Genomic DNA, 25972 nt, shown 5'->3' on the forward strand with positions numbered 1-25972 from the left:
ATAATCGTTAGATCCGAATACTAAAAAAAATACACCAACCAAGCTTACAGGTTCGAATCCCGCCAACAACAAACATTTATATAATTATTTATAAAATTACAAATAAATTTCTAGGTTCGAATCCTGCCAATAACAAATATTTATATTAATATTTTAAAAAAATACACTAACCAAGTTCACAGGTTCGAACCACGCCAGCATCAAACATTTAATTATTATTTATAAATAAGGTTAATGGTTCAAATATCATCAACCATATACTATTTTATACTATACTATTTGATTAAACTTAAAGTTATACACAATCAAATTATAATTATATTATTATTAATTTACGTATTTAATTATTTATATTAGAATTTCAATAAAATTATATAAAATAAAAATAAAAATAATCTAAATATTAACGGAACCGTGCATCCCACGGGTTTTAAGCTAGTTAGGGATTAAAATCCAAAATATATATATGTACGCACAAAATCTACTTAAAAATATTAGGAAGGCAGGACATTTGAGTACTTCGTTTTAAATTACAGTAGGATTTGTCGAAAAGATTTTTTAAATTATAGGTTTAAGATAGCAAATGTCAGCTACAACATCCTTGTCCTCTGTTTCGGTTCGTTCTCTTAACCTGTTCTATCTGTTTATTATGTATTATATCATGTTAAAAACTTGAGAATAGCCGAAACATCTTTTCAAAATTTGTATTTGTTATTTTAATGTGATATTTTTAATATGCATGCCTTGTGTTTGAACTGTGTTCTAAAAGAGGCACTTGAATTAGCATTGTGCGACATTATTCTTTTTACTAGGGAGATTGATTATGATTGTTTGTAAGTTTGCATATATAATCTGATGCTTACAGAATATGCACCACATTATTCTTTTATCGTATTTGGTTTGCATCTAACGCTGATTCTTTGTTACAACAAGGATTCGACTTTGTATTGTATACGAGCTCTTGTTTTTATTAATATGAAATTCCGCTGACGAGGACTTAAACTAGCTTCTTTGGACACAAGTGTAATCAGATGTGCCTCTAGGAGACAATGTGCAATATACGAGTAACCAAACAACACAAGTGTGTTTATTATAGCTTATGTTTTTGTTTATAAGAAAAAGATCTCTCGTCTTTTGTCACCTATGGCTATGGCTATTAGGCGTTTGTGTCTCCCTGTTAGGATAAGAATTATAGTTTGAATTAGGCTGATTGCGTTTGCATGTAATTATGCACTTGAATGGTTTTTGGCATGTATTACTTTTATCATACAATTATTGCATTTGGCATTAAGATTGACAAATTATTTCTTCTTTTGCATGTAATCAATCTCATAAATTGGTTCACCAGTCATCAATCATCGTGTTTCAGACTATCAAGGTCAGGTGCAATTGCAACCATTTCCTTTCAAAGTTCATACTTTCCTGAGTATTTGCATCATGAACACTATATTTTTACGTGGTTCGGGTTCGGCTCGGGTTCGGCATCGACGATCTCTGGTCAGTGTTATAATCTTCATATATTTATCTTTCTCTCTGCCTCAAATGTTAGATACAAAAATCAATGGAGTTCTATGAATGAATCAAAGTCGTGCGAGTTAAGATTTTCAAAGTTTCAATATGTCATCATGCTTCTCTTGATGGTTCAGATATTTTTACTTTTCTTGGGTTTGATGGAAGCTTAGTGTTAGGTGCCCAGCCGATTACAAAGATGACTAATAAAAAAATAAAGGTAGATGTTCAATGTGTTACATTTATCCGTATCTGCTTGTATAATGAATGATAACTACAGGAGTTTGTATCTCTGAGTGTTTACTCACAAATTAAGATCCGACTCTTGGGTTTATTGTTGATATCTTACTAAAAAAAGGCATACAAAACTATATACAACTTTTACTTCTTCACTTTCCGAAAGACATGTAGCTTTTCAGTCAATAATATATATATATATATATATATATATATATATATATATATATATTCCGTTCAGGTGCCTTAATCAACAATTTGGTTGTCAGTTCAGGTGCCTTATTTATTTTCATTTTGCAAAATTACAAAATTGTAAAGTTTTAAAATTTGTGTATGAATATACATTCAGCGACCTATTCAAACAAAATAATAATTTACAGTCTGAAGGAGCATTCTGATCATACCCACAATTGGATGTTGTTTTAGATAAGTCTGACTTAAACAATTACAATAATAAACAAACTGAATTTTCTTAGCACTTTCTGTGGCATATAAAGATATAACTAGTTTGATTAAGACATATATAGGCCTTTGGACAAAAACACAACAAATTTACAGAAATTAATCTACATTATTACAATTTAAAATTTTGGCTTAAATTACTGTTTAAGATACGCACAAGAATTTGGATATAACCGGGAATTGTTACGCATTTCCCCTACATTCATGATTTCGGTCTACAAATATGGGACGCATATCTCTGCGCATTGCGCCCGATTTTTTTTGATCTTTTAATAAATATGCATTTGTCATATGCATATATTCTTTGATATTTCAGACCTTCCCTCCTTTATTCTGTTCTTTTGATCATCACCTAGTAGTATTGTAATCACGCAATTCTATTGGCACGGTGTACGTCTCCTTGAACTTGATATCTCCATATATCTTTATACCCAGAATGAGATGCATAATAACTTGGGCAGTGGGTACAGAGTGTATGAGGCACTGTTTAGAACCAAATATTGAGTGAGCCTAGATCTTCTTCCCAGTCGTCATTTCGAACATACTCAAAGACACTGGTTATATCACCCCCCAGGTCCTTACTATTACAGAAACAAGTTGTTTCTATGCTTTCAATAGAGGAGTTGTCATTTTTGGGAAATTTCGCTCTCATCTTTTCTTTGTTATCAGTGATCTTTGCTTTCTGATTTTTGTCATCCTTCGTAACATCGCCACCCTCAAAATTTTCATGTTTAGCGGTTGGTGCTACAGAGTGTTGCCCCTCGCACAATAGAATATGATCATGGTAATCATACACATGACCATTTATTAGGCATGCAAAGGGATTATCAATTAAAGGGACTTCATCACCTGGTGGATATTCGCCCTGCTGCATTTCTATTAGCTTATTAATAAATTTGGGGATATCAATTTTACCATCAAGACTTTGATCAGGGATAGGTTCTACGTCAGTGGTGCAAGATGCCTGCGGTAGCCTGTCGAGAAAATCGTCCCCATCATTAGCCGCAGAAAGCATCTGATTAACAACAGCATCCTGATCAATTATAGCACCGGCGCTGGTAGAGGCGGTGGAGTGGACTTGCTGAGACATCTGAGGTAGCTGATCTGGAAAATTGAGCTTAGCAGTAGCCCCAAATATCCTAATCGCAACCTCATCATAGGCCAAAGCTGCAGCCCTAGAGTCATCAAAAGTGCCTATCCATATTCGTTCACCACGGTTTGGCATACTTATCTCCGACACCCATTTTCCCCAAGTTCTCTGCCTCACGCCTCTGTACTTGCAAGATGCGTTCTCTGGTCCACCTATTCCTCTCATACTGCCTTTTCTTGTGCTCTCCTAATCTACCTTTTTATCCGGGTTTTGAGATCTTAAACTTGAAGGCTTATAAATTTGAGCAATACATCTGGAGATAACAATTCGAGAAGGTTAACATTAGATTGGACTCATCATTTATGTAATTTTGTAGAACCTATGAAAGGCTTGTGAAGGAATTGAACCAAAAGAGGGGTATTTGTAGCAAGTGATGGGTGCTACATGTCCTTAGAGATGAGAAGAAGATTGATACTTGGCATTGCTAGTTTATCTGTAGCAGCATCAATTCTTTTATACATATACATCCATGGAAAAGCTTAGGTGCTAATGTGGCAGAAACTTGGACAGGTGTCGCTTCTGTGAATGCAATTGAACAAGGTAGACTGGTAGAGATAGAGTTGCATGCAGATATAGTGATACAGGATGATGTCAATAGTGATATCGATGTTTTGTGGCTATTCAAGAGTAGGTATCATTTGTACAGTAGCAGTTTCAATTTCCTACTAAGAGGTACGTTTTCATGTTTGACATGCAATCCCTTACCAGTCTACTGGCCTCTTAAGAGATATTACATTAGTCCACTCACAGAAAGTCAGAAACTCACTTATTATATTTTAGTATAGGGTCTATATATTTTTCTATAGTCCTCAAGGCTTAATGAATAATTTATTGTTCTAAAAATGTCAGTTTGATTTGTTACAAGAAGATTAAACTTTTGAAAGATTTGAATTAACTTCCAATTCCCTGTATGTTAAATATACTCATAATTTGAGAAGGAAATATCTGACCATGATCTTAGTTTGGATGCATATTAAGTAAGAATCAATAATGCTCTTAGATCTATTATTGAAACCTGATGAAATGAATACATATATCTTTCACGTCCTTAATCTCTTTACTCGGATTATAACTTCTACTCTATGTAAAAATAACATTACCCTTCTTATATGAATGATCATCTAGATATTCTATACACAGCTTTGTCACTTTGTGCAGGGTCCGAGCATAAAGGTGAAAAAAATATATATTAAAAGTTAAATAAGGAAATGTGTCTAGATATTCTATGATTCGTGTCCGTGCCCGATCCTTCTAATAGAGTCTGAGCATCATAGCACACAACCATGATGTACATATGTAGCATTTCATTGGGATCACTACGTTAGGTCAAGACTGCTCGTATATTCTTCAGCATTTTGTTGATGTTAACTGTTTTTTCTTTTGATTAGGTCAAGTACAAAAAATTTGAATACTCACGCACAAATGCCTCCACCGAGGCTCTAAAGAAATCTCTTGCAGAAACTTTCCTGTACATATAAATAATTTTAAACACACTTGAAAAATTGTAAATGACAATAAAGGTGAAAAAATATATATATTAGAAGTTAAAGAAGGAAATGTCATTTCTTTAGATATTACTACAGGCACCGAGATATGGTATATTTGTTAATATAAATATCTCACACCTCATCCTGCATAAAGACCTCTTTCTTCCATGTTTCTTCAATATGGGTTGTTCCCTTATTGTGGTCTATATATTTCTGTGTAGAGAATGCATTGATTTATATTTCCATATCTCAGGTAGCTAAAATTTTATTTATTAATGGAAAGTTGATGTGTTTAATCTATGTATATAGATTTTTGTAAGTTCTAGTATTGTGAATTGTTTTTTAGTTTGAGCCTTGTATTTCTCATTTCTTGTCCAACCAAAAGTTCTTTTGCTTTATTGCGTGCCTTCTGTTTGAACAATGTTTTCAAAGAGATATTTGAAATGTGTGAGTAGTCTACTAATGCTGGAGAGCTTGATTAGCGTGGTTTATTGATGAGGATCAAGGAATGAATATGTTAATTTGGATTTGGTTATGTGTACTTGTGGTGATGCTCAATTGGAGAGGATGCAAAGATGGGTTATGAAGCTTACTTGGACAACAAGGAATAAAGGAGTGGTGCATGAAGTTGGACAAGTAGCTGATTATCATATAATTATTAATTCGAATTTTGATTGCAAGTTTTTACCTTTCATTTGAAAGGGTTTTTCTTGTTTTAAGCACTTAGGATTTTATTTTCCTATTTGGTTTTTGTCTTTTTTCTATTCGGATTTGGTTTTTAAATTTGTTTCCCGGAAGGATTCAGATATTGGCTAATTCAAGCTGATATTGAATTTCTCTTGGAATCCTATTGGGTTTGGGTTATTGTCTAAGCCTATAAATACCCTTCTCATGTAATCTTTTAAGAAAGACAATGGATGATATAAAACTTTTGTTTTGAGATAAACTATGAGTAGTTTTTCTTCCCTCTAAACTTCAATTATTGGATTGTTTTGAAGGTTAGATTCGAATTACTTAGTTTCTGGATTGATCTAAGCAAATTTGAGATTCAAAGTTCACGTTTCTGGATTGATCGTGTTTTTTTGAAATATCCTCTTCTTCTCTTATCCCTTTTCTTCTTCTTTTCTTTCTTTGTGGAGAGATCCACATCAATTTGGTATCAGAGCACGATCAATCCAGAAACGTGGACTTTGAATCTCACCACAAAGAAACAAAAATAAGAAGAAGAAAAGGGATAAGAAATGAAGAGGATATTTCAAAAGAACACGATCAATCCAGAAACGTGAACTTTGAATCTCAAATTGCTTAGATCAATCCAGAAACTAAGTAATTCGAATCTAACCTTCAAAACAATCCAATAATTGAAGTTTAGAGGGAAGAAAAACTACTCATAGTTTATCTCAAAACAAAAGTTTTATATCATCCATTGTCTTTCTTAAAAGATTACATGAGAAGGGTATTTATAGGCTTAGACAATAACCCAAACCCAATAGGATTCCAAGAGAAATTCAATATCAGTTTGAATTAGCCAATATCTGAATCCTTCCGGGAAACAAATTTAAAAACCAAATCCGAATAGAAAAAAGGCAAAAACCAAATAGGAAAATAAAATCCTAAGTGCTTAAAACAAGAAAAACCCTTTCAAGTGAAAGGTAAAAACTTGCAATCAAAATTTGAATTAATAATTATATAATAATCAGCTACTTGTCCAACTTCATGCACCACTCCTTTATTCCTTGTTGTCCAAGTAAGCTTCATAACCCATCTTTGCATCCTTTCCAATTGAGCATCACCACAAGTACACATAACCAAATCCAAATTAACATATTCATTCCTTGATCCTCATCATTTATTAATTTGCATGCAACATCTAATGCTCATAAAATAAGAAAAAAAGTATTTTTTTTCAACGTGTTTGGTTTGCTTCAAAACTAATTATTTGTTACTACAGGGATTGAAGTTTGTGCTATTTGTGAGCCCCTTTTTTCGTTAAAATGAGATTTCAGAATCAGAACCTAATTCTTTGTTACTACAGGGAGTGAAGTTTGTGCTATATGTGAGCCCCTGTTTTTGTTAAGGTGATATTCTAATGAAACAATGTACAATTAAACAACTTAGGTGTGTATATTTCTTTGGTTGATGATAGTTTATTTGTTTCTAAAAAGATCTTCCTTTTTTTCCCACCTGTGGCTATTGGGTGTTTGTGTCTCCCTAGATGGGCTAAGAACCGTAGTTTATTTTTGGTCGATCACTTTTGCATCTAAATATGCGCTTAAGTGATTCTTAGCACGTGTTACTTTATGTAATACACTTATAGCACTTGGCATCAGAAATTGAAAATTATGTACCCTTTTCCATGTGGTCTATGTTAAGGATGTGCACAGTGCGGTTCTGAGTATTAACTATTGCCAAACCGCTAGACGCAGTTTGGTTTGGTTAGTTGTTACTAAACCGGTTTCTTTGTTTTCGTTAAACATCTTTTTTTTTCCTGTCTTGTATTTATTGTTGTTATTCCTATATATTACATGATTATATTTTGAAAAAAACAAGATGGAGGCAGAGGCCAAGATGCTGATGAAATTATTATGGTAAAAAATATAAAGAATTTGGGTTAAACATCGAAACTGGCAATCTCTAGAGTCAGTTTCTTACTATGTGTGTGTGTGTGTTTCAGTTTTTCATTTATCATCAGCAGTCGATTTTGTGATCTCTATAATGTAAAACTTAGGAAGTGAACCACATTTTTTCCATTGGTTTGAGTATAAGTTACTTGCATGATACTTGAACTACATGTCTTTGGTTGGAGTCTGATTTGGCAAAACAGTTGTGGCTTGTGCTTAGAAAAGACATTTTCAATATATGCTCTAATAACAACAATTGGTTTTTTAGAGTTCATAACTTTGTGTTTAGCACTTCAATTCTACAACAGAAACCGGCAATCTGAAATATTTACTAGTGTCTCTGTTCGTTATGGTAACTTTCTCTACGAATAGAAGCTAATTAACCTTGATTCTGAAAGTAGGAGCTTGTGAAAGATCATAGGCCTGTTTCGCTCGTCACGGAAATTTTAATGGTATGTCTGTGCCTGCCTGGGAAAACTACATTTTACTATGTATTAATCGTAGCAGGTTGTACAAACTTTCCTAGTGATATTTCTTGTTTGTACATCAAAACTAGCTTACTTAGTGGCAATCAATATTCACAAATATTGTATTTTACACAGGTAAATATTTATAATGCATTAGAATTTTGAGTATGCTTGGAAGGAGAGCGAGGAGTTGGACCAGGGCCATTTGCTATTATGTGGAGGAAGGAAGAAGCCTTACAGCTATCAACAAATCAGCGTTGTATATCATTTATTTTCTTACATATGCAAGTATAAATATTTGATAATATATATTAAGTCATTGATTTATTTTTCTTAGGATATGTTTTGCAATATATTAGAAGTTCCAACGTCCAAGTGATGAGATTGACATGGTCACAATTCACACGCAAGACCTCACCTTTGGCCTCACAGAAAAGTTGGTTCATCTTTATCATTATATATTTGCTGATATTAGAGCAAGTCTGAGATCTTCTCTATATGGTTACTAAGTTAAAATTTAGGAAATTTGACATGAAATATTGTTCCAACAGCATTCCTTATTTTTGAGGAATCACTAGCCATCCCTTATTCTCATCTATATCAATATAATAATCGTTTCACTCGTTTTTACACTTCTTCTCTCACTAAAACATAGTTGTAGTTCAAATTTATTAATTCTATTATCATGAGAAGGAACAAGGATAAGGATTGTTGTTGGAATTTGTATACAAAATATTTTCCTAAATAATTAAAATCCCTTTGTCTGTAATATATATAAGTAAGCCTCTTCGGCTGCTCTTAACAGGCTGCTCTTAACATACTTGTTCTCTTATGTTTTTTTACAGTATTCTCTTATGTTTTCGACTAGATTGAGTGTTTTATATTTTATGCCGCATGTCTTGACTTGGTTATCCAATTATTGCGAGGCCTGAAGCTCTTAGATAGCAGCTCGAAATTTTGCTGTTGATGGAGATATACTGAAACTGCACTGTATTCGTTCTGGAAAGAAAATAGTACACTTTCTACATTGTAGCTATAGCATTACAAAGATTTATAAAATGTATTTTTGCTCTTTTGATTCTAGTATTTGGAGTCACTAGTACACTGCATTTTTTAATGATTCGTAAAGGGCTGGTGTTGACTCTTTTCAATCTTTTTCAAACAGGTCTCATTATATTATAGAACACCATTATGCGGAATCAGGATTTAATAAACACCGGTGGAGACAATCTCATCATCATAATGAGTAAAAATATTAGAAAAAACTTTTACAGGAAGAAGGCAGTCTTGTGAACCTGAAGCGATTAGGCTGTTATATCTTGAGAAAAACAGTGTCAAGCTACATAAAATATCCGGGTGGGTGCTCGCGTACACGAGACTTCAGATAAGGTAATCGCATAAATATTCATCATTTTCTCGAAACACATTCATTATTATAGATCAACATTTCGTGCAACCCTGTTTCCTAATGCCTCCGGATGTAGATGAAAGTATGTAACAATTTTTTTCCTATAAACAACAACCGCAACCTATCGAGTAGTATGTAAAAGTAACCAGTAAACCTGTTTCCTAAATTTATCTCAATGAAGTGGGGGATACTATCTCCATTTCCACAGAGTTTGGTGCTGCCCATGCTTAATTCAATATTGTTATATTAACAATTTTGTTTGGCGTAGCAGCAGCCTCTAATACTAATAAGCCTATTTATATCACTGTCCTGCACTATATGTTAGGAGTTGTCCCACATCGTTTGTGGGAGGGGCAGTTTGCTAAAATATAAGCAGCCAGATAACTCCAATTAGTATGAGACCTTTTGGGAGGTGACCAAAAACAAACCCGTGCGGGCTCGGCCCAAAGCGGATAATATCATACTAATGTGGAGTTAGGCCTGTTTAGCAAGTCCAACAAGTGGTATCAGAGCTATGGTTGAGCTATGGTTGAAACGGTCCATAACAATCTCATATGGGCTCCAGAAGTGATCTAGGCAGATGGGCTTGCCCCAGAATGGGCTCAAGAAAAAGGCAGATGGACCTTCCAGTATGGGCCTAGGGGGAGCAGATAGCCAGATAGACTTTCAATATAGGTCGAGGGGGAGCCTGGTCACACTGAAGGAGGCAGAATCGACAGGCGTCGGGCCCGATGTGTGAAGGGGGAGATTGTTAGGAGTTGTCCCATATCGTTTGTGGGAGGGGCAGTTTGCTAGAATATAAGCAGTCAGATAACTCCAATTAGTATGAATCCTTTTGGGAGCGGACAATATCATACTAATTTGGAGTTAGGCCTGTTCAGCAAGCTCAACACTATATACCAGACGTAGTAACCAAAACAATTATTTTAGTGGATACTCCTTATACCTTCATGAATTGAAAGAATACAATAGTTGAACCTTGATTCAAAAGGACCCCAAATTAACAAAAAATATGAAAAATTTCTCAAGCTTAGCCTGGGTGGAATTTTTTTCTTGCTGTTTTTTGAATTGTAGTCCGATCTTCCATATTCTTTATTATTAATTTTTGAGCGTAAACAACTCCGGAGCCCTATGATATCCCCCGATTCCGATCCCCTTATAATTTTGATCATCACACTCTTGCCAAACTATTAACTTGTTATTTGTCCAGGAGCAAGCTGAAATGCTGAATACTAAATATAATATAAATAGTCTTGATAACATTATTTTGCATATTTTAGTTAGCCTAGACTTTAGGCTGCCAGCAAGCTAATAATATTTTGACAGGTCTTAATAGCTAGCTATCTGTATTTGCCGGAAAATATTCGGTATAAGCAAGTCATTTGAATTTCAAGGAGATAGTATAGGAATAAGTTTTATAACAACTCTGGTACATACTTATACATTATTTTTGTTAATTCTGCATTTCATGGTACCCACAGAGCCACCTTCCAGAACAAGGGGATGTTTGTTAATGGGCACATAAAAGAAGTTAAAGAGTTGAATGCAATTTGTGTCTTTAAATATGTTTTGTGAACCTGTACTTTATAAATTATTTAATTGGTATACTTTGAACTTCCTAAAAGAATACCCAAATATGTATATTTACGGATTGTATTAACTTTCAAGGAATAAAATGTTCAGGCCCACTTTAGTTGAAGATAATACATTTCACCTACCACAACCATATTATTATATCGCAGTTTGTTTTTTAAGATCAACATCAGCATCCCTCAACAATAATGTACTTGCATTCACTTTATCTTTAGTTTGTTTAGAAGTCTTCTTATTCAACATTTATCCATCAAAGTTTGCTGTTTCTAAAGATCAACATCAGCATCTTTTAACCATGGACTTCAATGGCTTTCACTTTATCTCTAATTTGTTTAGAAGTCTTCTAAATCCTAACATATCTCAGGCTTTTTCAGAACACCACTTTCAAGAACCAGGATATAATAAGCATTGTCCGTACTCCATTCGTTCCCCTAGATTCTTAACACTTAAAATAGAAAATTTGGTCACATCTTTTAAGGTTTTTATTTAGCATAATTTCATAATTTAATTTTAAAATTTCTTCTTTTTTTTGAATAAAAATTCAAAGATTAAATTTTTAAGAACCTACCAAGAATGAGGGATTAACACAATTGCATGATCAATTTCAGTAATAGTCTCAAAGAAAAAATTTATTGAACTGGAGTACATATTCTGAAGCTCTGCCTAATAAACATAGATATAAGAAACAAGCCAGAACCATCAAACAGTTTTAACATAAGCTGAAAAACTATAAGCTCAGTGTACTTATTATAGAGCAAGCACAGGCAGAAGAGACTTGGTTTAGACAAATTGGTTGAGATACTCATCCACAGTTGTGTATTTAACATCCGGATAAAGTGCTGAAGCCTCCACACCGAATGATGGTTCGATCTCAAAGTTTGTCTGATCTCCCTTCACAAATGCAGAATGACTGATAGATATGATCACATTGAGCGGAACAGGGGATTCTGCAAACAAGCATACGAGATCATTCTATTAAACATCGAAATATTTTAAGATTGATAAGATCATGATTAGCTAAAAATCATGTGAATCTTGTGCACTCACCTTGAATGTTCTTAAGAACTTGCTCTTCTGGAACATAGATCTTCTCGAGAGTGTTGCCTATCTTTTTCTCCCACAAAGAAAGAACTTCGTTGAAACAAAGCGTGTTGTGGGGAGGCCTGACATAGAGAATCTTGTTCAAGGTTCGCGGGTCATCTACAGCTTTGATAGTGTAGGTTGCAATGTCTTCTTCCTTGTTTAATACCACTGTGCATTTAAACCAAAACTAGTGTTAAGTCTCATAGCAAGTTAAAATATATGACTCTACATTGTTGAGAACCGTGAAAGATAATTTGCGTTTTATACCTTTTGGAGATCCGTCGCCTAAGATGATTGCTTTATCTCTTGGGGGAGCTGTGGCTCCAGGCTGGGCCAAATTTGGAAGGAAATAGCCAGCAAAAAAGTTGCAACAAACATAAGTAAATGGAACTCCAGCAGCCTCTACAGCTCTGCGAAATTGTGCCTTTGCAGCAAATGCTGACTTTGCTGGTTCAACAGCATTCACTCGATCCACATCTTGCCCAAACTCAGAAGGAAAGAATCTCTGCAAAACGAAATGGGTTGGAGATGATCTAAATTTTAGTGTGATTTTTACATCAATTTAGCGTAAAAGTTACAACAAATTGGTGCAGTGGGGTTGGAGATGCTTTGAGAGCGCGGTTATTGACCAGAACACAAATTACGAACAAATCAAAGGAGATGACATGATACTGTAATAAAAAAGTACCTTAACGTTACCGGCTTCTACAATAGCAGCAAGAAGCTTATCCTGATCAGCCAACTGCCCGTGACCTAGTGACGAAATCACCACATCCACCTGCTTGATCGCTTTCACCAAACTCTCGTGATTGTACAGATCTCCCTGATCACAATATATAAGCATCACAAAACATTAGATCACAAACATAAACAACGAGTATTTAAATTTCCGTAACATACTATTATAACAAAAACATCAAAACAACAAATATTTTTGTTCGAAAACACGAAAAGAGTAAAGTGTACATATCTCTAAACGTGTGAGTATTTAAATTTCTGTAATTAAATATTATAACGAAAATATCAAAACAACAAATATTTTAATTTCGAAAAAAAGAGAAGAGTAAAGTTTACGTACATGGACAAAAGTGACGCCCAAAGACTTGAAGCTGTCAATAAGTTGTGATTTTTCAGGACTAGTTAGAGTAGCCTCTCTAACGAGCACAAAGGTGGGGTGTCCTAATTTTGCGCTAGCTTGGACGAGGTGCTTTCCGATGTATCCCGTGCCTCCGGCGATCAGAATCTTGGCTGCCATTTTCTAACGATACGCGTTAAGTAGACTTGGTATATAGAAGAATGTTGTTATGAAAATGATTCGCTATTCTTGTGCAATATATAATGCAAAAGTTGGTGTGATATTGTGAAATTACCTTCTTGGCCTTATCTTAGAAAACTGGTAACGTTTGAAAACCGGTGACGTTTCGTTGGTTTGAACTTTGAAGATGAACATGGACCGGAATATAAACACAAGTTCGTGATTATGTAACGCCTGCTGTACGCACTAATTATGTGAATTTACGGTTTTGGCCTTAGCTTGGTAAACTAGTGACGTTCGAGTGAAACTAACTGTATCAAGAAAAATAGGTTGAAGTGAAACGATAAGTAAATTTTATTTAAATAGTTTTATTAAAATTTAAATGGTTACAAAGATAAACAAAGCCGATAAATATACTGCTCCTGTTTTACTTATAACCGGATCTATGGAGACTAGAGATCAATTCATATAGAGCAATTTTTCATAAAATTAAGTCTAAATTATTTAATTAACTCTGTGTTTGTATAATCGGATTTTTTTAAGTGTACTCATGGGCACAATGTGAAATTATGTATCAAATTTAATTAATTTCTTTTAATGATAAATATTAATAACTTCTTGCATTATATCAATTTCTCTAATTAATATACTATAAATTCATAAAACTTAGTATTTAATTATATTCATGAATACATACAAAAAAACTCTTATATAATTAATAAAATATGTGTTGGTAAACCAACAAAAAAAATAAGAAGGGCTTATCTGTTTGGAGTGACCATGGTATCAAAATTAGGTAAAAGGCTTAGGATTTGGTGAGAGAGGTGCGTCGTGCATGTATAATGTTAAAATGTATGACTTATTTCCTTTTCAACAACCTGCAAAGACCGGCGAACCACATTTAGCATGAAAGAACAGGGCTGAGCATTCGGTTCGGTCAGAAATCGAACCGAACCGAATTAACCAAAAACTGATTTGCTGATTTATTTATAACCAAATCGAACCAAACTTATGTATAAAACTGAACCGAAAATTTAATAAAATTATTTCGGTTTATTCGATTCGGTTTGTGAAACCGAAATATTTAAAAATTATGTTTCTGCAAATACAAATAAAGTTGTAAATTTATTTTGTTTAAAAAAATAGCAAGATAAAAAGTAAAATGTGTGATCTGCAGAATAAATGCAAAACTATTAACAAATGTGCTCATCATAAACCATTTCATATATTCATCCTGACAACAATTGTAATTATAATTAATTTGCTAATCTATCAAAAAAAACTTGAAAACAACTCTCAGGAAGGGACAGACACAAATAATGCTACTTGGTGACTAGGGTGTGCCATGAAGTGCCGTGAAAATTTCAAAGTATAAATGATTTATGATGACTATAGAATCTGAGGCGTGGAAAGTCTGTGTGAATTAGGTTAGGATCGGTATTATGTTCCCTCTTAATCGAGTCGAGTGTGTATTCTTGTATTTTCAATTAATATTTACTAACTAATTCTATATATAAAATATAATTAAAAAACATATATATATATAATATTTGGTTAATTCGGTTAAAACCAAATTAATATTTTTAAAAAATGAACAGAAACGATTTTATTTCGGTTAAAACCGAAAAACCGAAATAACCAAAAATTAAAAAAAAAAACTTAAACCGAACCGAATTTTACTGGTCGGTTTTTCGATTTCGGTTCGGTTTTGCTCACCCCTAAAAAAGAACTATATTAAAAAAAGAACAATATAGGATAAGGGGGCAATTCAAGGTTCTTAATCAGGTTCCTGTTGGGTTAGATCAGATGTATCTGATTTTTTTTAGCTTAACCCGAATCTCAATCCGACATGGAAATGATTCAAAAAATTGTGATCTAAATCAGAACAGATGGAAATTGAATTATTTGAAACTAACCTGAGAACTAAATAGTTCGCGTCAAAACCGACCCAAAATAACCCCAATTTAGAATAAACCATTAAAATTAAAATTATTAATATTAATTTGCAACATTACAATAATAAAGTATTATACCAAATAAACATAGAAATTAAAAATATAACAAAATACAATGTTACAAACAAACATTTTATAAAATATAACTACACATGTATATACATATATAATATATATTATTAATTATTTTAATAAATAGGTCGGTTTCAAATATTTCGGGTCAACCCGAAAGTGATTCAATTTTTTTGAATAAATTTTTAACGAACCCGATTCGAAAGTCAAAACCCCTACCTTAATTTATACTTTTCCAAGTCAGTTTTATGTCGTATTTCAGATCTTGTCGAATTTTCCCACCCCTAATCCAGAAGCACACAGAACTGAAAAATGGAGATGGTTGACCAAATAAACACCAGTTATAATATAATATAATAAAAAATAAATTTCAAACTGAACTCCTTAATAGAATGAAATTTTTTCAAACTATACTGGAATGCATTTCACTGCTCCGGAAATCCCGTACGCCACTATACGTCTGTTGAGTTTTGACCGGTAGAGAATTAACACAGCTAAAATAGGCAAAATAAGCTAGCTAATATCACAAGAAATAAGTGACATCCGAATATTTTGGGCAAACCTAAAAAAGGTTTTCATGTTTGTTCACCATAAAAAGTTTCTAGATCCTAATATAAATGTTATAAAAATCATTATTTGAAAGAAATCGGTCAAGATATTAATTTATAACTAATCAAAAAATCATGAATTAATTGAAGAAAAAATTGAATGCATTTTAATATTTTAATTTATATTTAATTTTAACACCCTTATTTCATTGATAATTTATAAGTTAATATATATATTTATCAAATTATATAATTTATAGAAATTTAAAGTTTAATATTATATAATATAGTTTAATTGCAATATACTGATTAAAATTCTTATACATACGGACTAATCAAATTTCAAAAATCAAGCCAATCACTTACTTACAAAAAATTATTCGTAAATTAATTAATAAAATCGAAAATTTTAAGAATCATGCCTAATTAATGACATATCTAAGTTGACGCGTGGTGTGTGTGATATGACACACTTATTTTGAAGGAAAAGTTTTTTTTGAACAACTTTTGCTGGTGTTCAACTATACCGACTCCCAAGCTCTTTTCTTTTTTTAGCTAATTTCTACTCGTAGTTTTACACTAAAATTAAATGCGTCCTTACGATTCACACATGAAACAATTCTGAACTCGGGTTATCAGATTTCCTTAACACTCATGTCATAAGGTGTTTGAAACAACAAATTTACAATATTTTTTATAGTTAAACACATGTAATAGTCGAATTCACAATAATTTATTTTTTAATGTATTCGGCATATATACTAAATATGTAAAATTATATTTTATGAAAAATTTATATTTGATCAGTAACAACTCTGCTAAAATCAATATATTTATATAAAAAAAAAGACAAGGGCATTTATGTATGATACCTGTCACGAGACTCCGCGAAGGACATGTTTTTTGTCGAAAGGCATGCCCAAATGGCATGCCATTTATCAATTAAATATAATAAAATTTAAAACATATTTATTATACTAATATACAGTGAACTTGAATATAAAATTAAAGTTAGTTGATAGTAACAACTGAATACCATCATAATACTCATTTACATTATTAGTAACTTCTTATGTTAAACTCATGACTAGGAAGTGCTATAGGTGTAATCTTCCTGGTCATAGGTCGAATGAATGTCCTCAAACAGGCAGTAAATATGATTGCACGAGAAGCATAGGAAGATGAAAAAGGGTATCAGTATGGTCGGATGGTGAAGATGGTGAATTTGAGGATTATGTGTAAGATAAAACAACTTTCTTTGTTCGAAGGATGATGCTTGCCCAAAAACATGAAGGGAAATCTCAACGACACCAGTTATTTCTTACCATGTGCACTATTAATGGGCATATTTTTGTAGCATGGAGAATATTATAGGCATAAACACACTCAAAAGGTTGAGAAACATCCAAACCCTTACACCCTGCGTTGGATAAAGACACTATCATAATACTCATTTACATTTCCGGATATTTCTAATATTAAAATAATTATTAAAAAATAAAAAAAATAGTAAAAAGGCATGCCAAATCATGAAAAGACATGCCTGACTAATTGACGTCATGGCATGCCCATCTTGGCATGCCCGTGCCACTGTGACATGCACCATACATTTATGTGGAGACTTTCATTTTATTTTCTAATTTCTCATTTTTTTAAATTTAAAATATTAAAAATTATAATTACGTTATATTATTCTAAATTTTCTATTCAAAGTAAAAACATACTTTAATTTACCAATCAAAGATTTACTAATAGAGGGAAAGTTAAAGATTCTATTTTAATATTATTTTAAACTTTCCCCTTAATTCAAAAAAGAATTAATCTCGTATTACTAGTCAAAAATTTATTATAATGTCTTTGTTTATAAATCATTATATCGAATTATAAAATTGTAAAACAAGAGATTTATTATTAAAGAAGAGTTTATATATATCGAGCTAAGGGTGTGCAACAGGTCAGAACCGGACCGAACCGAACTGGAACCGAAAGAACCGAGAACTGAAAAAGAAATATTTCAAGAACCGAACCGGACCTGTTTATATTTAAGAACCGAACCGGAACCAAACCGTAAATTTTGGTTCGGTTCGGTTCCAAACTGAAAGAACTAAATTTATATTTTATTTCATATTTATTTATTTTGCATATTATTTTATATTCTAACTTTTAAAATTTTGACTAGTTTTGATTATTTATCGAGGGTAACTTTGTAAAAGAAGATTTTTATTAGTGGTGGATCATTTTGAATTCGATTACTTTCTAATATTTAAGAAGAAAAATATTTATAAAAATATTCAAAACTCCATATATATTTAAAGAAATGAGCAATACAATAAAAATTATATATTTTTTTAAAATTTATTATAATAATATAAATAAGAATACATAGTACATAATATATATACATATATTTATATATTTTTTGTATTTATTCATTTATATACGGTTCGGTTCGGTTCTTACGGTTCTAGTATGTTAAAAAACCGAACCACACCGATAACCGAAATTTCTAGAATAACAAGAACCGAACCGGACCCAAATTAGTTAAGAACCGAACCGGAATCATAATTTTTGATCGGTTCGGTTCGGTTTTCGGTTCTGAACCGGGAAATGCTCACTCCTATATCGAGCGCTGCAACAATGGTGATGTGCCTCATTCCATCTTATCATATATATTTGTTTTTGAATTAAACTCTTAATTTTAAGATTATTTTTGATTGTATGATGTCATTATAGTTGTGACGTACTAATGTTTGTATTTTATTATTTTGGTTTCAGTTTGCAAGACCAAGGGGTCTGGTGTTAGGGTTCATTTTAAGTTATTTTTGTTTTGTAATTTAAGATTATTGTTCTATTTTTAGCTTTGTTTTAATGTTTATTGTTTAATGTGATCATGAATAAGCAAATTCAAACAGGACGCTCGTAGTTTAGTCATCGTATTAGTGCACCTCGATTTGTGTGATTATTATTTAAATAATTTCTAATTTTGGATATTATGATTGTTAGATTATTTATTTATATTTATTTATTTTATTAATTCGGTAAACACTGTTGATATGGATAGAAAATACATCCTAAAGACACATTAAATGTCGCATTAAATACTAAAGTACTCAGGTTTTTATTCCACAACATTAATTGCACTTGGGCTTCTTGTCCGAAAAGTCTAATACAGACCTGCCTGGTCCAAGCTTCATAGCAGACCTGTCTGGTCCAAGCTTCGTAACAGGCATATGACGGCCCAAACAACCAAGCGGAGGTCGTCCAAGTCCACGAACACGAGTTGTTCACGGACTAGGCCCAATACGGCTGGAAGAGTAGAGACATGTATTCTAAACGGATTCAAAGTCCTACAAAGAAGGTTCTGGATCTTCTTCCCCAAGAGGAATCCTAATCACCATCTAAGTTGGAGGTTTGTCCACCAAGTCTCCCAACAGAAGTCTAACCCTAGACTCACCTCTATATAAAGGGCTCTACCCCTCAACCTAGAACTATGTTTTTGGCTTGATTCTCTACAACACAGAGATACGTAGGCATCTTGCAAGAACTGGTAGTCCCGAACGCAAGAGCAGTCATTAAAGCTCGAAGCTCACCAACCCTAGCATTAAATACTAAAGTACTCAGGTTTTTATTCCACAACATTTGACTCCGTTTGTTGGAAACTTACAACAACCATGGTGAACACACGGAGCAGAAACACTAGTGGGACAGACACTCCTGTCCCATCACGAACAATCACATCAGTGGTGGACATACCACCGCACTAAACTTATGCCTCCACCCAAGAAGGAACCCTAGTAGGGGCAATTGAGGCTCAGCCACAAGGGACGAATCCCCCGGCTCCTCAAGGGACGAATCCCCAACTTTAGCAGCTGCATGCACTTGTGAACTTTCAACCACTTTGGTATGAGTACTCGACAATTGTGACTACTAACCCCCCTTACGGGATGCCTCTATACCCCGAAGTTGGAGGGAGTGGACACTCTGGTAGGAGTGAAGCACAAGGGCGGATGCCCTAATATATACGTGGCTTGGCTCCTATTCCGGAGGATCAAGAATTCTCTGGGCCTTATACTGAGAGAGACTCAGAGTCATTGGATGGCGATGTTGCTCCAAGAAGGAGGCGTGTTGGCAAGGAGCCGATGGATGACACCGAACAACGCTCCAGGAGCACTCAAGGGATGAATCCCCAAGATGTTCAAGAGAGGATCAGGGCTCATGAAGAAGAGATCCAAAGGCTGAAGCGAGACCTGGAGACACATCTGGCCCCAAGACCCCCACTCGCTCCAAGGCGGAGAAATCCTCCTCCAATCATAGACCTGGATGGTCCAATACCAAGAAGGGCAGTTGCCCCAAGGGTTGATCCAAGTGATCTTATGCCCCTAGGAGATCCTGATGATCCAAACCCACCATTCACTGATGAGATAATGAATGCTCGCATCTCAAGAAAGTTCAAGATACCCACCATCAAAACATACGATGGTACTAGCGACCCCGCTAATCATGTTAGGACATTCTCTAACGCCCTGTTGTTATAGCCCGTGAACGACGCTATTAAGTGTCGGGCCTTCCCTCAAACCCTATCGGGCATGGCTCAAAGGTGGTACAGCCGTCTGCCCCCAAACTCTATTGGATCCTTTAAGGACTTGAGTCAAGCTTTCATTAAGCAGTTCATAAGTGGCAGAGTGCACGAGAAGAGCTCAGCATCTCTCATGGGTACAGTCCAAGGAGCAAAGGAGTCCCTGAGAGAGTATCTGAATCGATTTACGGAGGAGGCTTTGAAGGTCCCGGATCTTGATTATAAGGTAGTTATGATATCCCTGCAGCAAGGGATTAGAGACGAGTTCTTTAAGATGTCTTTGGCTAAGCGCCCTCCCGAAAGCCTACTGCAGCTCCAGGATAGAGCCGGGAAATATATTAAGGTAGAGGAGAGTATGAAGAAGATAGCTGTGAATAATGAACCTACTGGGAACAAAAAGCAGAAGACATATCAGGAGTACGATGCTAAGGACAAGTATCCACGAATTGGCAAAAACTCTGACTCCTCCTCTTCTAAGAAGAATCAACAACCAAGGTTTGCTGAATATGCAAGGTTGAATGCTATAAGGAGCCAAATCCTTATGGAAATTGAAAAGGACAAAGACTTCAAATGGCTGAAGCCACTAAGGGGAGATCCCGAAAAAAGAGACAAGAGTCGATACTGCAGATTTCACAAAGATGTTGGTCATAACACTGGTGATTGTAGGAAACTCAAGGACGAGATTGAGTATCTGATCCGAAGGGGAAAGTTCGGACGTTTCACCAAGGGTGAAGAGGCCGGAGGCCAAAAGAGAGATAATGATCGAAGAGATGACGATCGAAGGGGTAACGACAGAGATCGTAACCCACAGCCCCGAGGGCCAGTAATCAATATGATCTCAGGACCTACAACAACTGGTACTACAAGGAACTCCCGAAAAGCTTATGCAAGAGAAGTAATGAGCATAGTTGGAGAACCATCTAAGCGTTCTAAGTCAGAGATGACGCTTGAATTTGGTGACCCAGACCTTGAAGGTTTGAAATTTCCTCAGGATGATCCTCTGGTTATCACTCCGATAATTGTAAATTGTCCTGTTATGAGGGTCCTAGTGGACAATGGAGCTTCCGTGGACATTCGGTTCCATGCCACATTCATAAGGATGGGCTACAATGATTCTCAGCTAACTCCATCTGACGCACCCATCTACAGGTTTAACCATGTGGAATGCAAAGTCGAAGGAGCAATACAACTTCCCATAACTATCGGGGAAGAGCCCAGGGAGGCCACATAGATGTTGAACTTTCAGGTTGTCAAGGAAGCCTCTACTTACAATGCTATCATGGGTAGAATAGGGATCCATGCTTTTAAGGCTGTGCCCTCAACCTACCACATGGTACGGAAGTTCCCAACTAGAAATGGTATTGGAGAAGCAAGGGGAGATCAGAAGATGGCCCGTAGTTCCTATGTTGCAGCACTTAGGCCCGATAAAACATGGGGGCAGGTCCTCCCTATAGAAGACATGGATGTCCGAGAAAATGATGAACTGCGAAGGAAGCCAGCCGAGGACTTGGTCCTAATTCCTTTAGACCCCTTAGACCCGGGGAAGGTCACGTACATTGGGGCATCTCTGGACAAGCCCTTGAAGAGCCGAATGATAACTTTCCTCCAAGAAAACAATGATGTATTTGCTTGGACAACAGCTGATTTGCCTGCGATTGACCCAAACCTTATAACTCATAGGTTGAACGTTTATCCAACTCGGAAGGCTGTAAAGCAAAAGAAGAGAACTTATGCCCCTGATAGGCTGGAAGCCATTAAGAAGGAGGTCGAAAAGCATTTAGAAGCTGGATTTATTGAGGAAGTGCAATTTCCTGAATGGTTGGCCAACCCCGTAATGGTTAAGAAGGCCAATGGAAAGTGGAGGATGTTCATTGACTTCACTGACTTGAATGATGCTTATCCCAAGGACTGTTACCCCCTACCAAGGATTGATACCCTGATCGATGCCACTGCTGGACACGAGACGCTAAGCTTCATGTATGGCTTCAGTGGTTATAATCAGATTAGAATGCATAAGGATGACACCCCTAAGGTATTTTCATAACTAACTTTGGTGTATTATATTATCTTGTTATGGCTTTTGGACTTAAGAATGCAGGAGCTACTTACCAAAGACCGGTAAACAAGATATTTGCCCATCTAATTGGGAAGACCATGGAGGTCTATATTCATGACATGTTAGTCAAAAGCCTAAGCAAGGCCGATCATATTAGTCACCTCAGAGAGGCATTTGAAGTGCTGAGGCACCACAAGATGATGTTAAACCCAGCCAAGTGTGCTTTTGGCCTTGGGTCTGGAAATTTTTTGGGTCATATGGTCTCTAAGAGGGGAATAGAGGCCAACCCCGACAAGATCAAATCCATCCTAGACATGGAGCCACCACGCTCCATCAAGGACATTCAGAAGCTGATGGGAAGAATCGCAGCTCTAGGGAGGTTCATCTCCAAGTCAGGAGACAAATGCCTACCCTTTTTCAAAACCCTTAAGAAGGTGAAGGACTTTGAATGGACAACTGAGAGCCAAGAGGCCTTTAAACAGCTAAAGAAGTATATTACTGAAGCCCCGTTGTTGGCTAAACCAAGTCCGGATGACACTCTTTATTTGTACCTCGCGGTATCTGAACAAGCCGTGAGTGCAGTCCTCGTGAAGGAAGAGCAGAAGCTCCAGAAGCCTGTATACTATGCAAGCAAGGTGCTCCATGGAGCAGAATTGAATTACTCCACCACGGAAAAGTTTGTACTAGCTCTCATCACAGCCTCGAGGAAGTTGAGACCATACTTCCAGTCTCACAAGATCGAAGTCTTGACGGACCAACCTTGAAGGAACATTCTTCATAGCCCGAAGGCCAGTGGAAGGCTCATCAAGTGGGAGATTGAGTTAGGAGAATTTGATATCAAATACAAGCCTTGAACGGCCATCAAGGCTCAGGCCTTAGCAGACTTCGTGGTCGAATGCACCATTAACGACCAAGAAGTCGGAGGACAAGAGATAGTAACCCCAGAAGGAGGAGAGAATGAGAAGGATGAAGAAATAACCTTAAAAGAGTATTGGGTTCTCCATTTCGACGAAGCGTCCAAAACAAAATCTAGTGGTGCAGGCCTAGTCTTGCAAAGCCCTGATGGGTTTATGATTGAATATGCTTTGAAGTTGGACTTCCCGACTACGAACAACGAAGCAGAATATGAAGCATTGATAGCTGGCTTAGGCTTGGCTAGAGCAGTGAGGGCCAAAAACCTGAAGGTCTGCGGAGACTCAAGACTTATAGTTGCTCAAGTTAATGGGAAGTTTGAGGCCAGGGATGATACTATGGTCAAGTACCTGAGAGTCGTAAAGGGAATACTGACTCATTTCGAAGAATAGTACGCAGAACATGTTCCGAGAGAGGAGAACACTACGGCGGATGCCTTGTCTCAGTTCGCCTCGTCTGAAATCGAGAACTATCCGAGAAGTATTTACTTCCAGATCTTGAAGACCCCTACTATTCATGTCATAAATCTGATAGCACCGGTTGGTGTGGCAAGCTGTTGGATAAACCCGATCAAGACCCACTTAGAAACTGGGTGGCTCCCGACGATGCCCAGGAGGCACGTAAGCTGTCGGTTAAAACGTTAAGATACTCGTTGATTGAAGGCCTTCTTTACAAAAGGTCCTTTGTTATTCCGTACTTTAAGTGCTTAAGACCTCTTGAAGTAGAGGAGGCACTTAAAGAAGCCCATGAAGGGATTTGTGGACAACACTTGGGGGGAAGGGCCCTCGCTCACAAGATAAATCGGTTGGGGTTCTACTGGCCAATTATGCTAACCGATGCAAAAGCTTATGTGAAGAGATGCGACAGATGGCAGAGGCATGCTCTGATAGTACGACAACCCCCATAGAGGCTTACGTCAATCAGCACACTCATCCCTCTTTGCAATATGGGGGATGGACTTACTTGGACCATTTCCTATGGCATCGGGACAGAGGAAGTTCATTGTGGTAGCCATAGACTACTTTACAAAGTGGATTGAGGCTAAGGCACTAGCCAAGATAACCACCAAGTAAATTACCCAATTCTTATGGGAGAATGTGATATGTCGATATGGAGTCCCAGGCATCCTTGTCACGGATAATGGGAAATAATTTGATAATGCAGAGTTCAGAGAGTACTGCGATGATAACAATATAGAACTTCGATTCACCTCCGTTGCACATCCTCAGGCAAATGGGCAAGCGGAAGTTGCTAACAGAATCATCCTTGATGGACTTAAGAAAAGGGTTGACTGCTTGAGAAACATTTGGGTTGATGAGCTGCTGCCTATACTATGGGCATATCGAACCACCGGCAAAGTGACAACTGAAGCGACCCCATTCATGCTGGCTTACGAAGCCGAGGCAGTGGTGCCCCTTGAAATCATTCATGAATCCCCTAGGATCGAAGCTTACGAGCCATAGACAAACAAAGAAGGCATGAGGCTCACTCTTGATCTCATTGACGAGGTCAGGGATGAAGCCAATGCCCGCAATGCAGAGCATCAACGGAGAGCTTCCCTCTATTACAATAGACGGGTTAAAGAAAGGTTCTTTCAATAGGGAGATTTGATTCTAAGGAAGATTGAGGCATCAGGAGTAGGGGAGAGAGGAAATCTAGCCCCCAACTGGGAAGGACCTTATAAGGTCAGGAAGACACTGGGACGGGGATCCTACAAGTTAGAGACCCTGAATGGTGATAAAGTGCCTCACACTTGGCATGCTTCGAACCTGAAGGTTTATTATATTTAGGACATTCACTGCATGTTCCTAGTACTTAATATTAGTTTTATAAATAAGGTTGACGAAACCATCTTATGTAAGGGTTAAACCCATTTCTTAGAGATATTATCTATTTATGCAAGTTTATTTCTATCATCTTGTCTACCAATTTATTTATGTACGAGCATCTAAAGAATGCAAGTCCCGAAGGACCAAATGCCAAAAATAAAAGACAAGTATGAAATGAAATTAAACGTAGTGCATAGATAAAAGATCCCGAAGGATCATAAGTTAAAGTCCCGAAGGACCAATAGGTTACAGACCAATAAGGTTCAAATTAATAAGTTCTGAAAATAAAAGCCACATACGGCAATCTAGACCATGCAAGGCCACATCATTCACTCATCAGATGAGTCCTCCCCCTCGCCATCCGAGCCTTCCTTAGAAGAAGAACCACTGCTCCCTGGAATCGGCTCCCTCATCTTCCCTCGAAGGGATGCCCCGGACTTGGGGCTACCCGAAGGGGCTTTGCCCTTAGAGCTGGAACCGGAACCCGAGTGACTGGAGCTCGACTGAGGCCTCATGCGAGGAGTCGACGACACAGATTCGGAAGGATGCTCAGATAGGTCCATAACAGGCAGCTTTCAGGGGCAAGATAGAAGGCTTGGATCAACCACATCCGTCCATATGCCTTGAGCGTCTTTGACCCCCCCCTATTCCAACCTATTTCCAGGTTAACGGGGTGCATCTCGTCATCGTGCTCATCCATCATTATGGTGAACCTAGTGGATCTGTGATAAGCAGCCTCGAGGTCCTTCCAT

The 25972-nt window shown here is 36.2% G+C and overlaps 2 protein-coding genes and 1 long non-coding RNA gene across 9 annotated transcripts; 2 read left to right on the plus strand and 1 right to left on the minus strand.

The window, feature by feature from the left end:
* The first annotated feature begins 495 nt into the window (after positions 1-495).
* LOC141663791 (uncharacterized) lies at positions 496-9084 on the plus strand. Of its 7 annotated transcripts, XR_012551662.1 has the most exons (6): positions 496-616; positions 1349-1497; positions 3869-4030; positions 7868-8192; positions 8271-8369; positions 8868-9084. It is a non-coding gene; the product is annotated as an uncharacterized LOC141663791 (long non-coding RNA). The 7 variants fall into 7 exon arrangements; XR_012551660.1 differs by having other exon boundaries at positions 8271-9084; XR_012551659.1 differs by having other exon boundaries at positions 7868-7973; positions 8069-9084.
* Positions 9085-11545: 2461 nt separating this feature from the next.
* Positions 11546-13326, minus strand: LOC141667347 (phenylcoumaran benzylic ether reductase POP1-like). The gene is made up of 5 exons (XM_074473788.1): positions 13096-13326; positions 12706-12840; positions 12285-12522; positions 11982-12185; positions 11546-11881 (listed from the first exon to the last, which is right to left on the minus strand). The coding sequence occupies exons 1-5, from the start codon at positions 13270-13272 to the stop codon at positions 11715-11717; spliced, it is 921 nt and encodes a 306-aa protein (XP_074329889.1). The 5' UTR covers positions 13273-13326; the 3' UTR covers positions 11546-11714.
* A 7230-nt stretch (positions 13327-20556) lies between these two features.
* LOC141665997 (uncharacterized) lies at positions 20557-21654 on the plus strand. Its single transcript, XM_074471982.1, has one exon. The coding sequence runs from the start codon at positions 20557-20559 to the stop codon at positions 21652-21654; it is 1098 nt and encodes a 365-aa protein (XP_074328083.1).
* The last annotated feature ends 4318 nt before the right edge of the window (positions 21655-25972 follow it).

Source organism: Apium graveolens, chromosome 6, assembly GCF_009905375.1.
Source record: "Apium graveolens cultivar Ventura chromosome 6, ASM990537v1, whole genome shotgun sequence".
NCBI lineage: Eukaryota > Viridiplantae > Streptophyta > Magnoliopsida > Apiales > Apiaceae > Apium > Apium graveolens.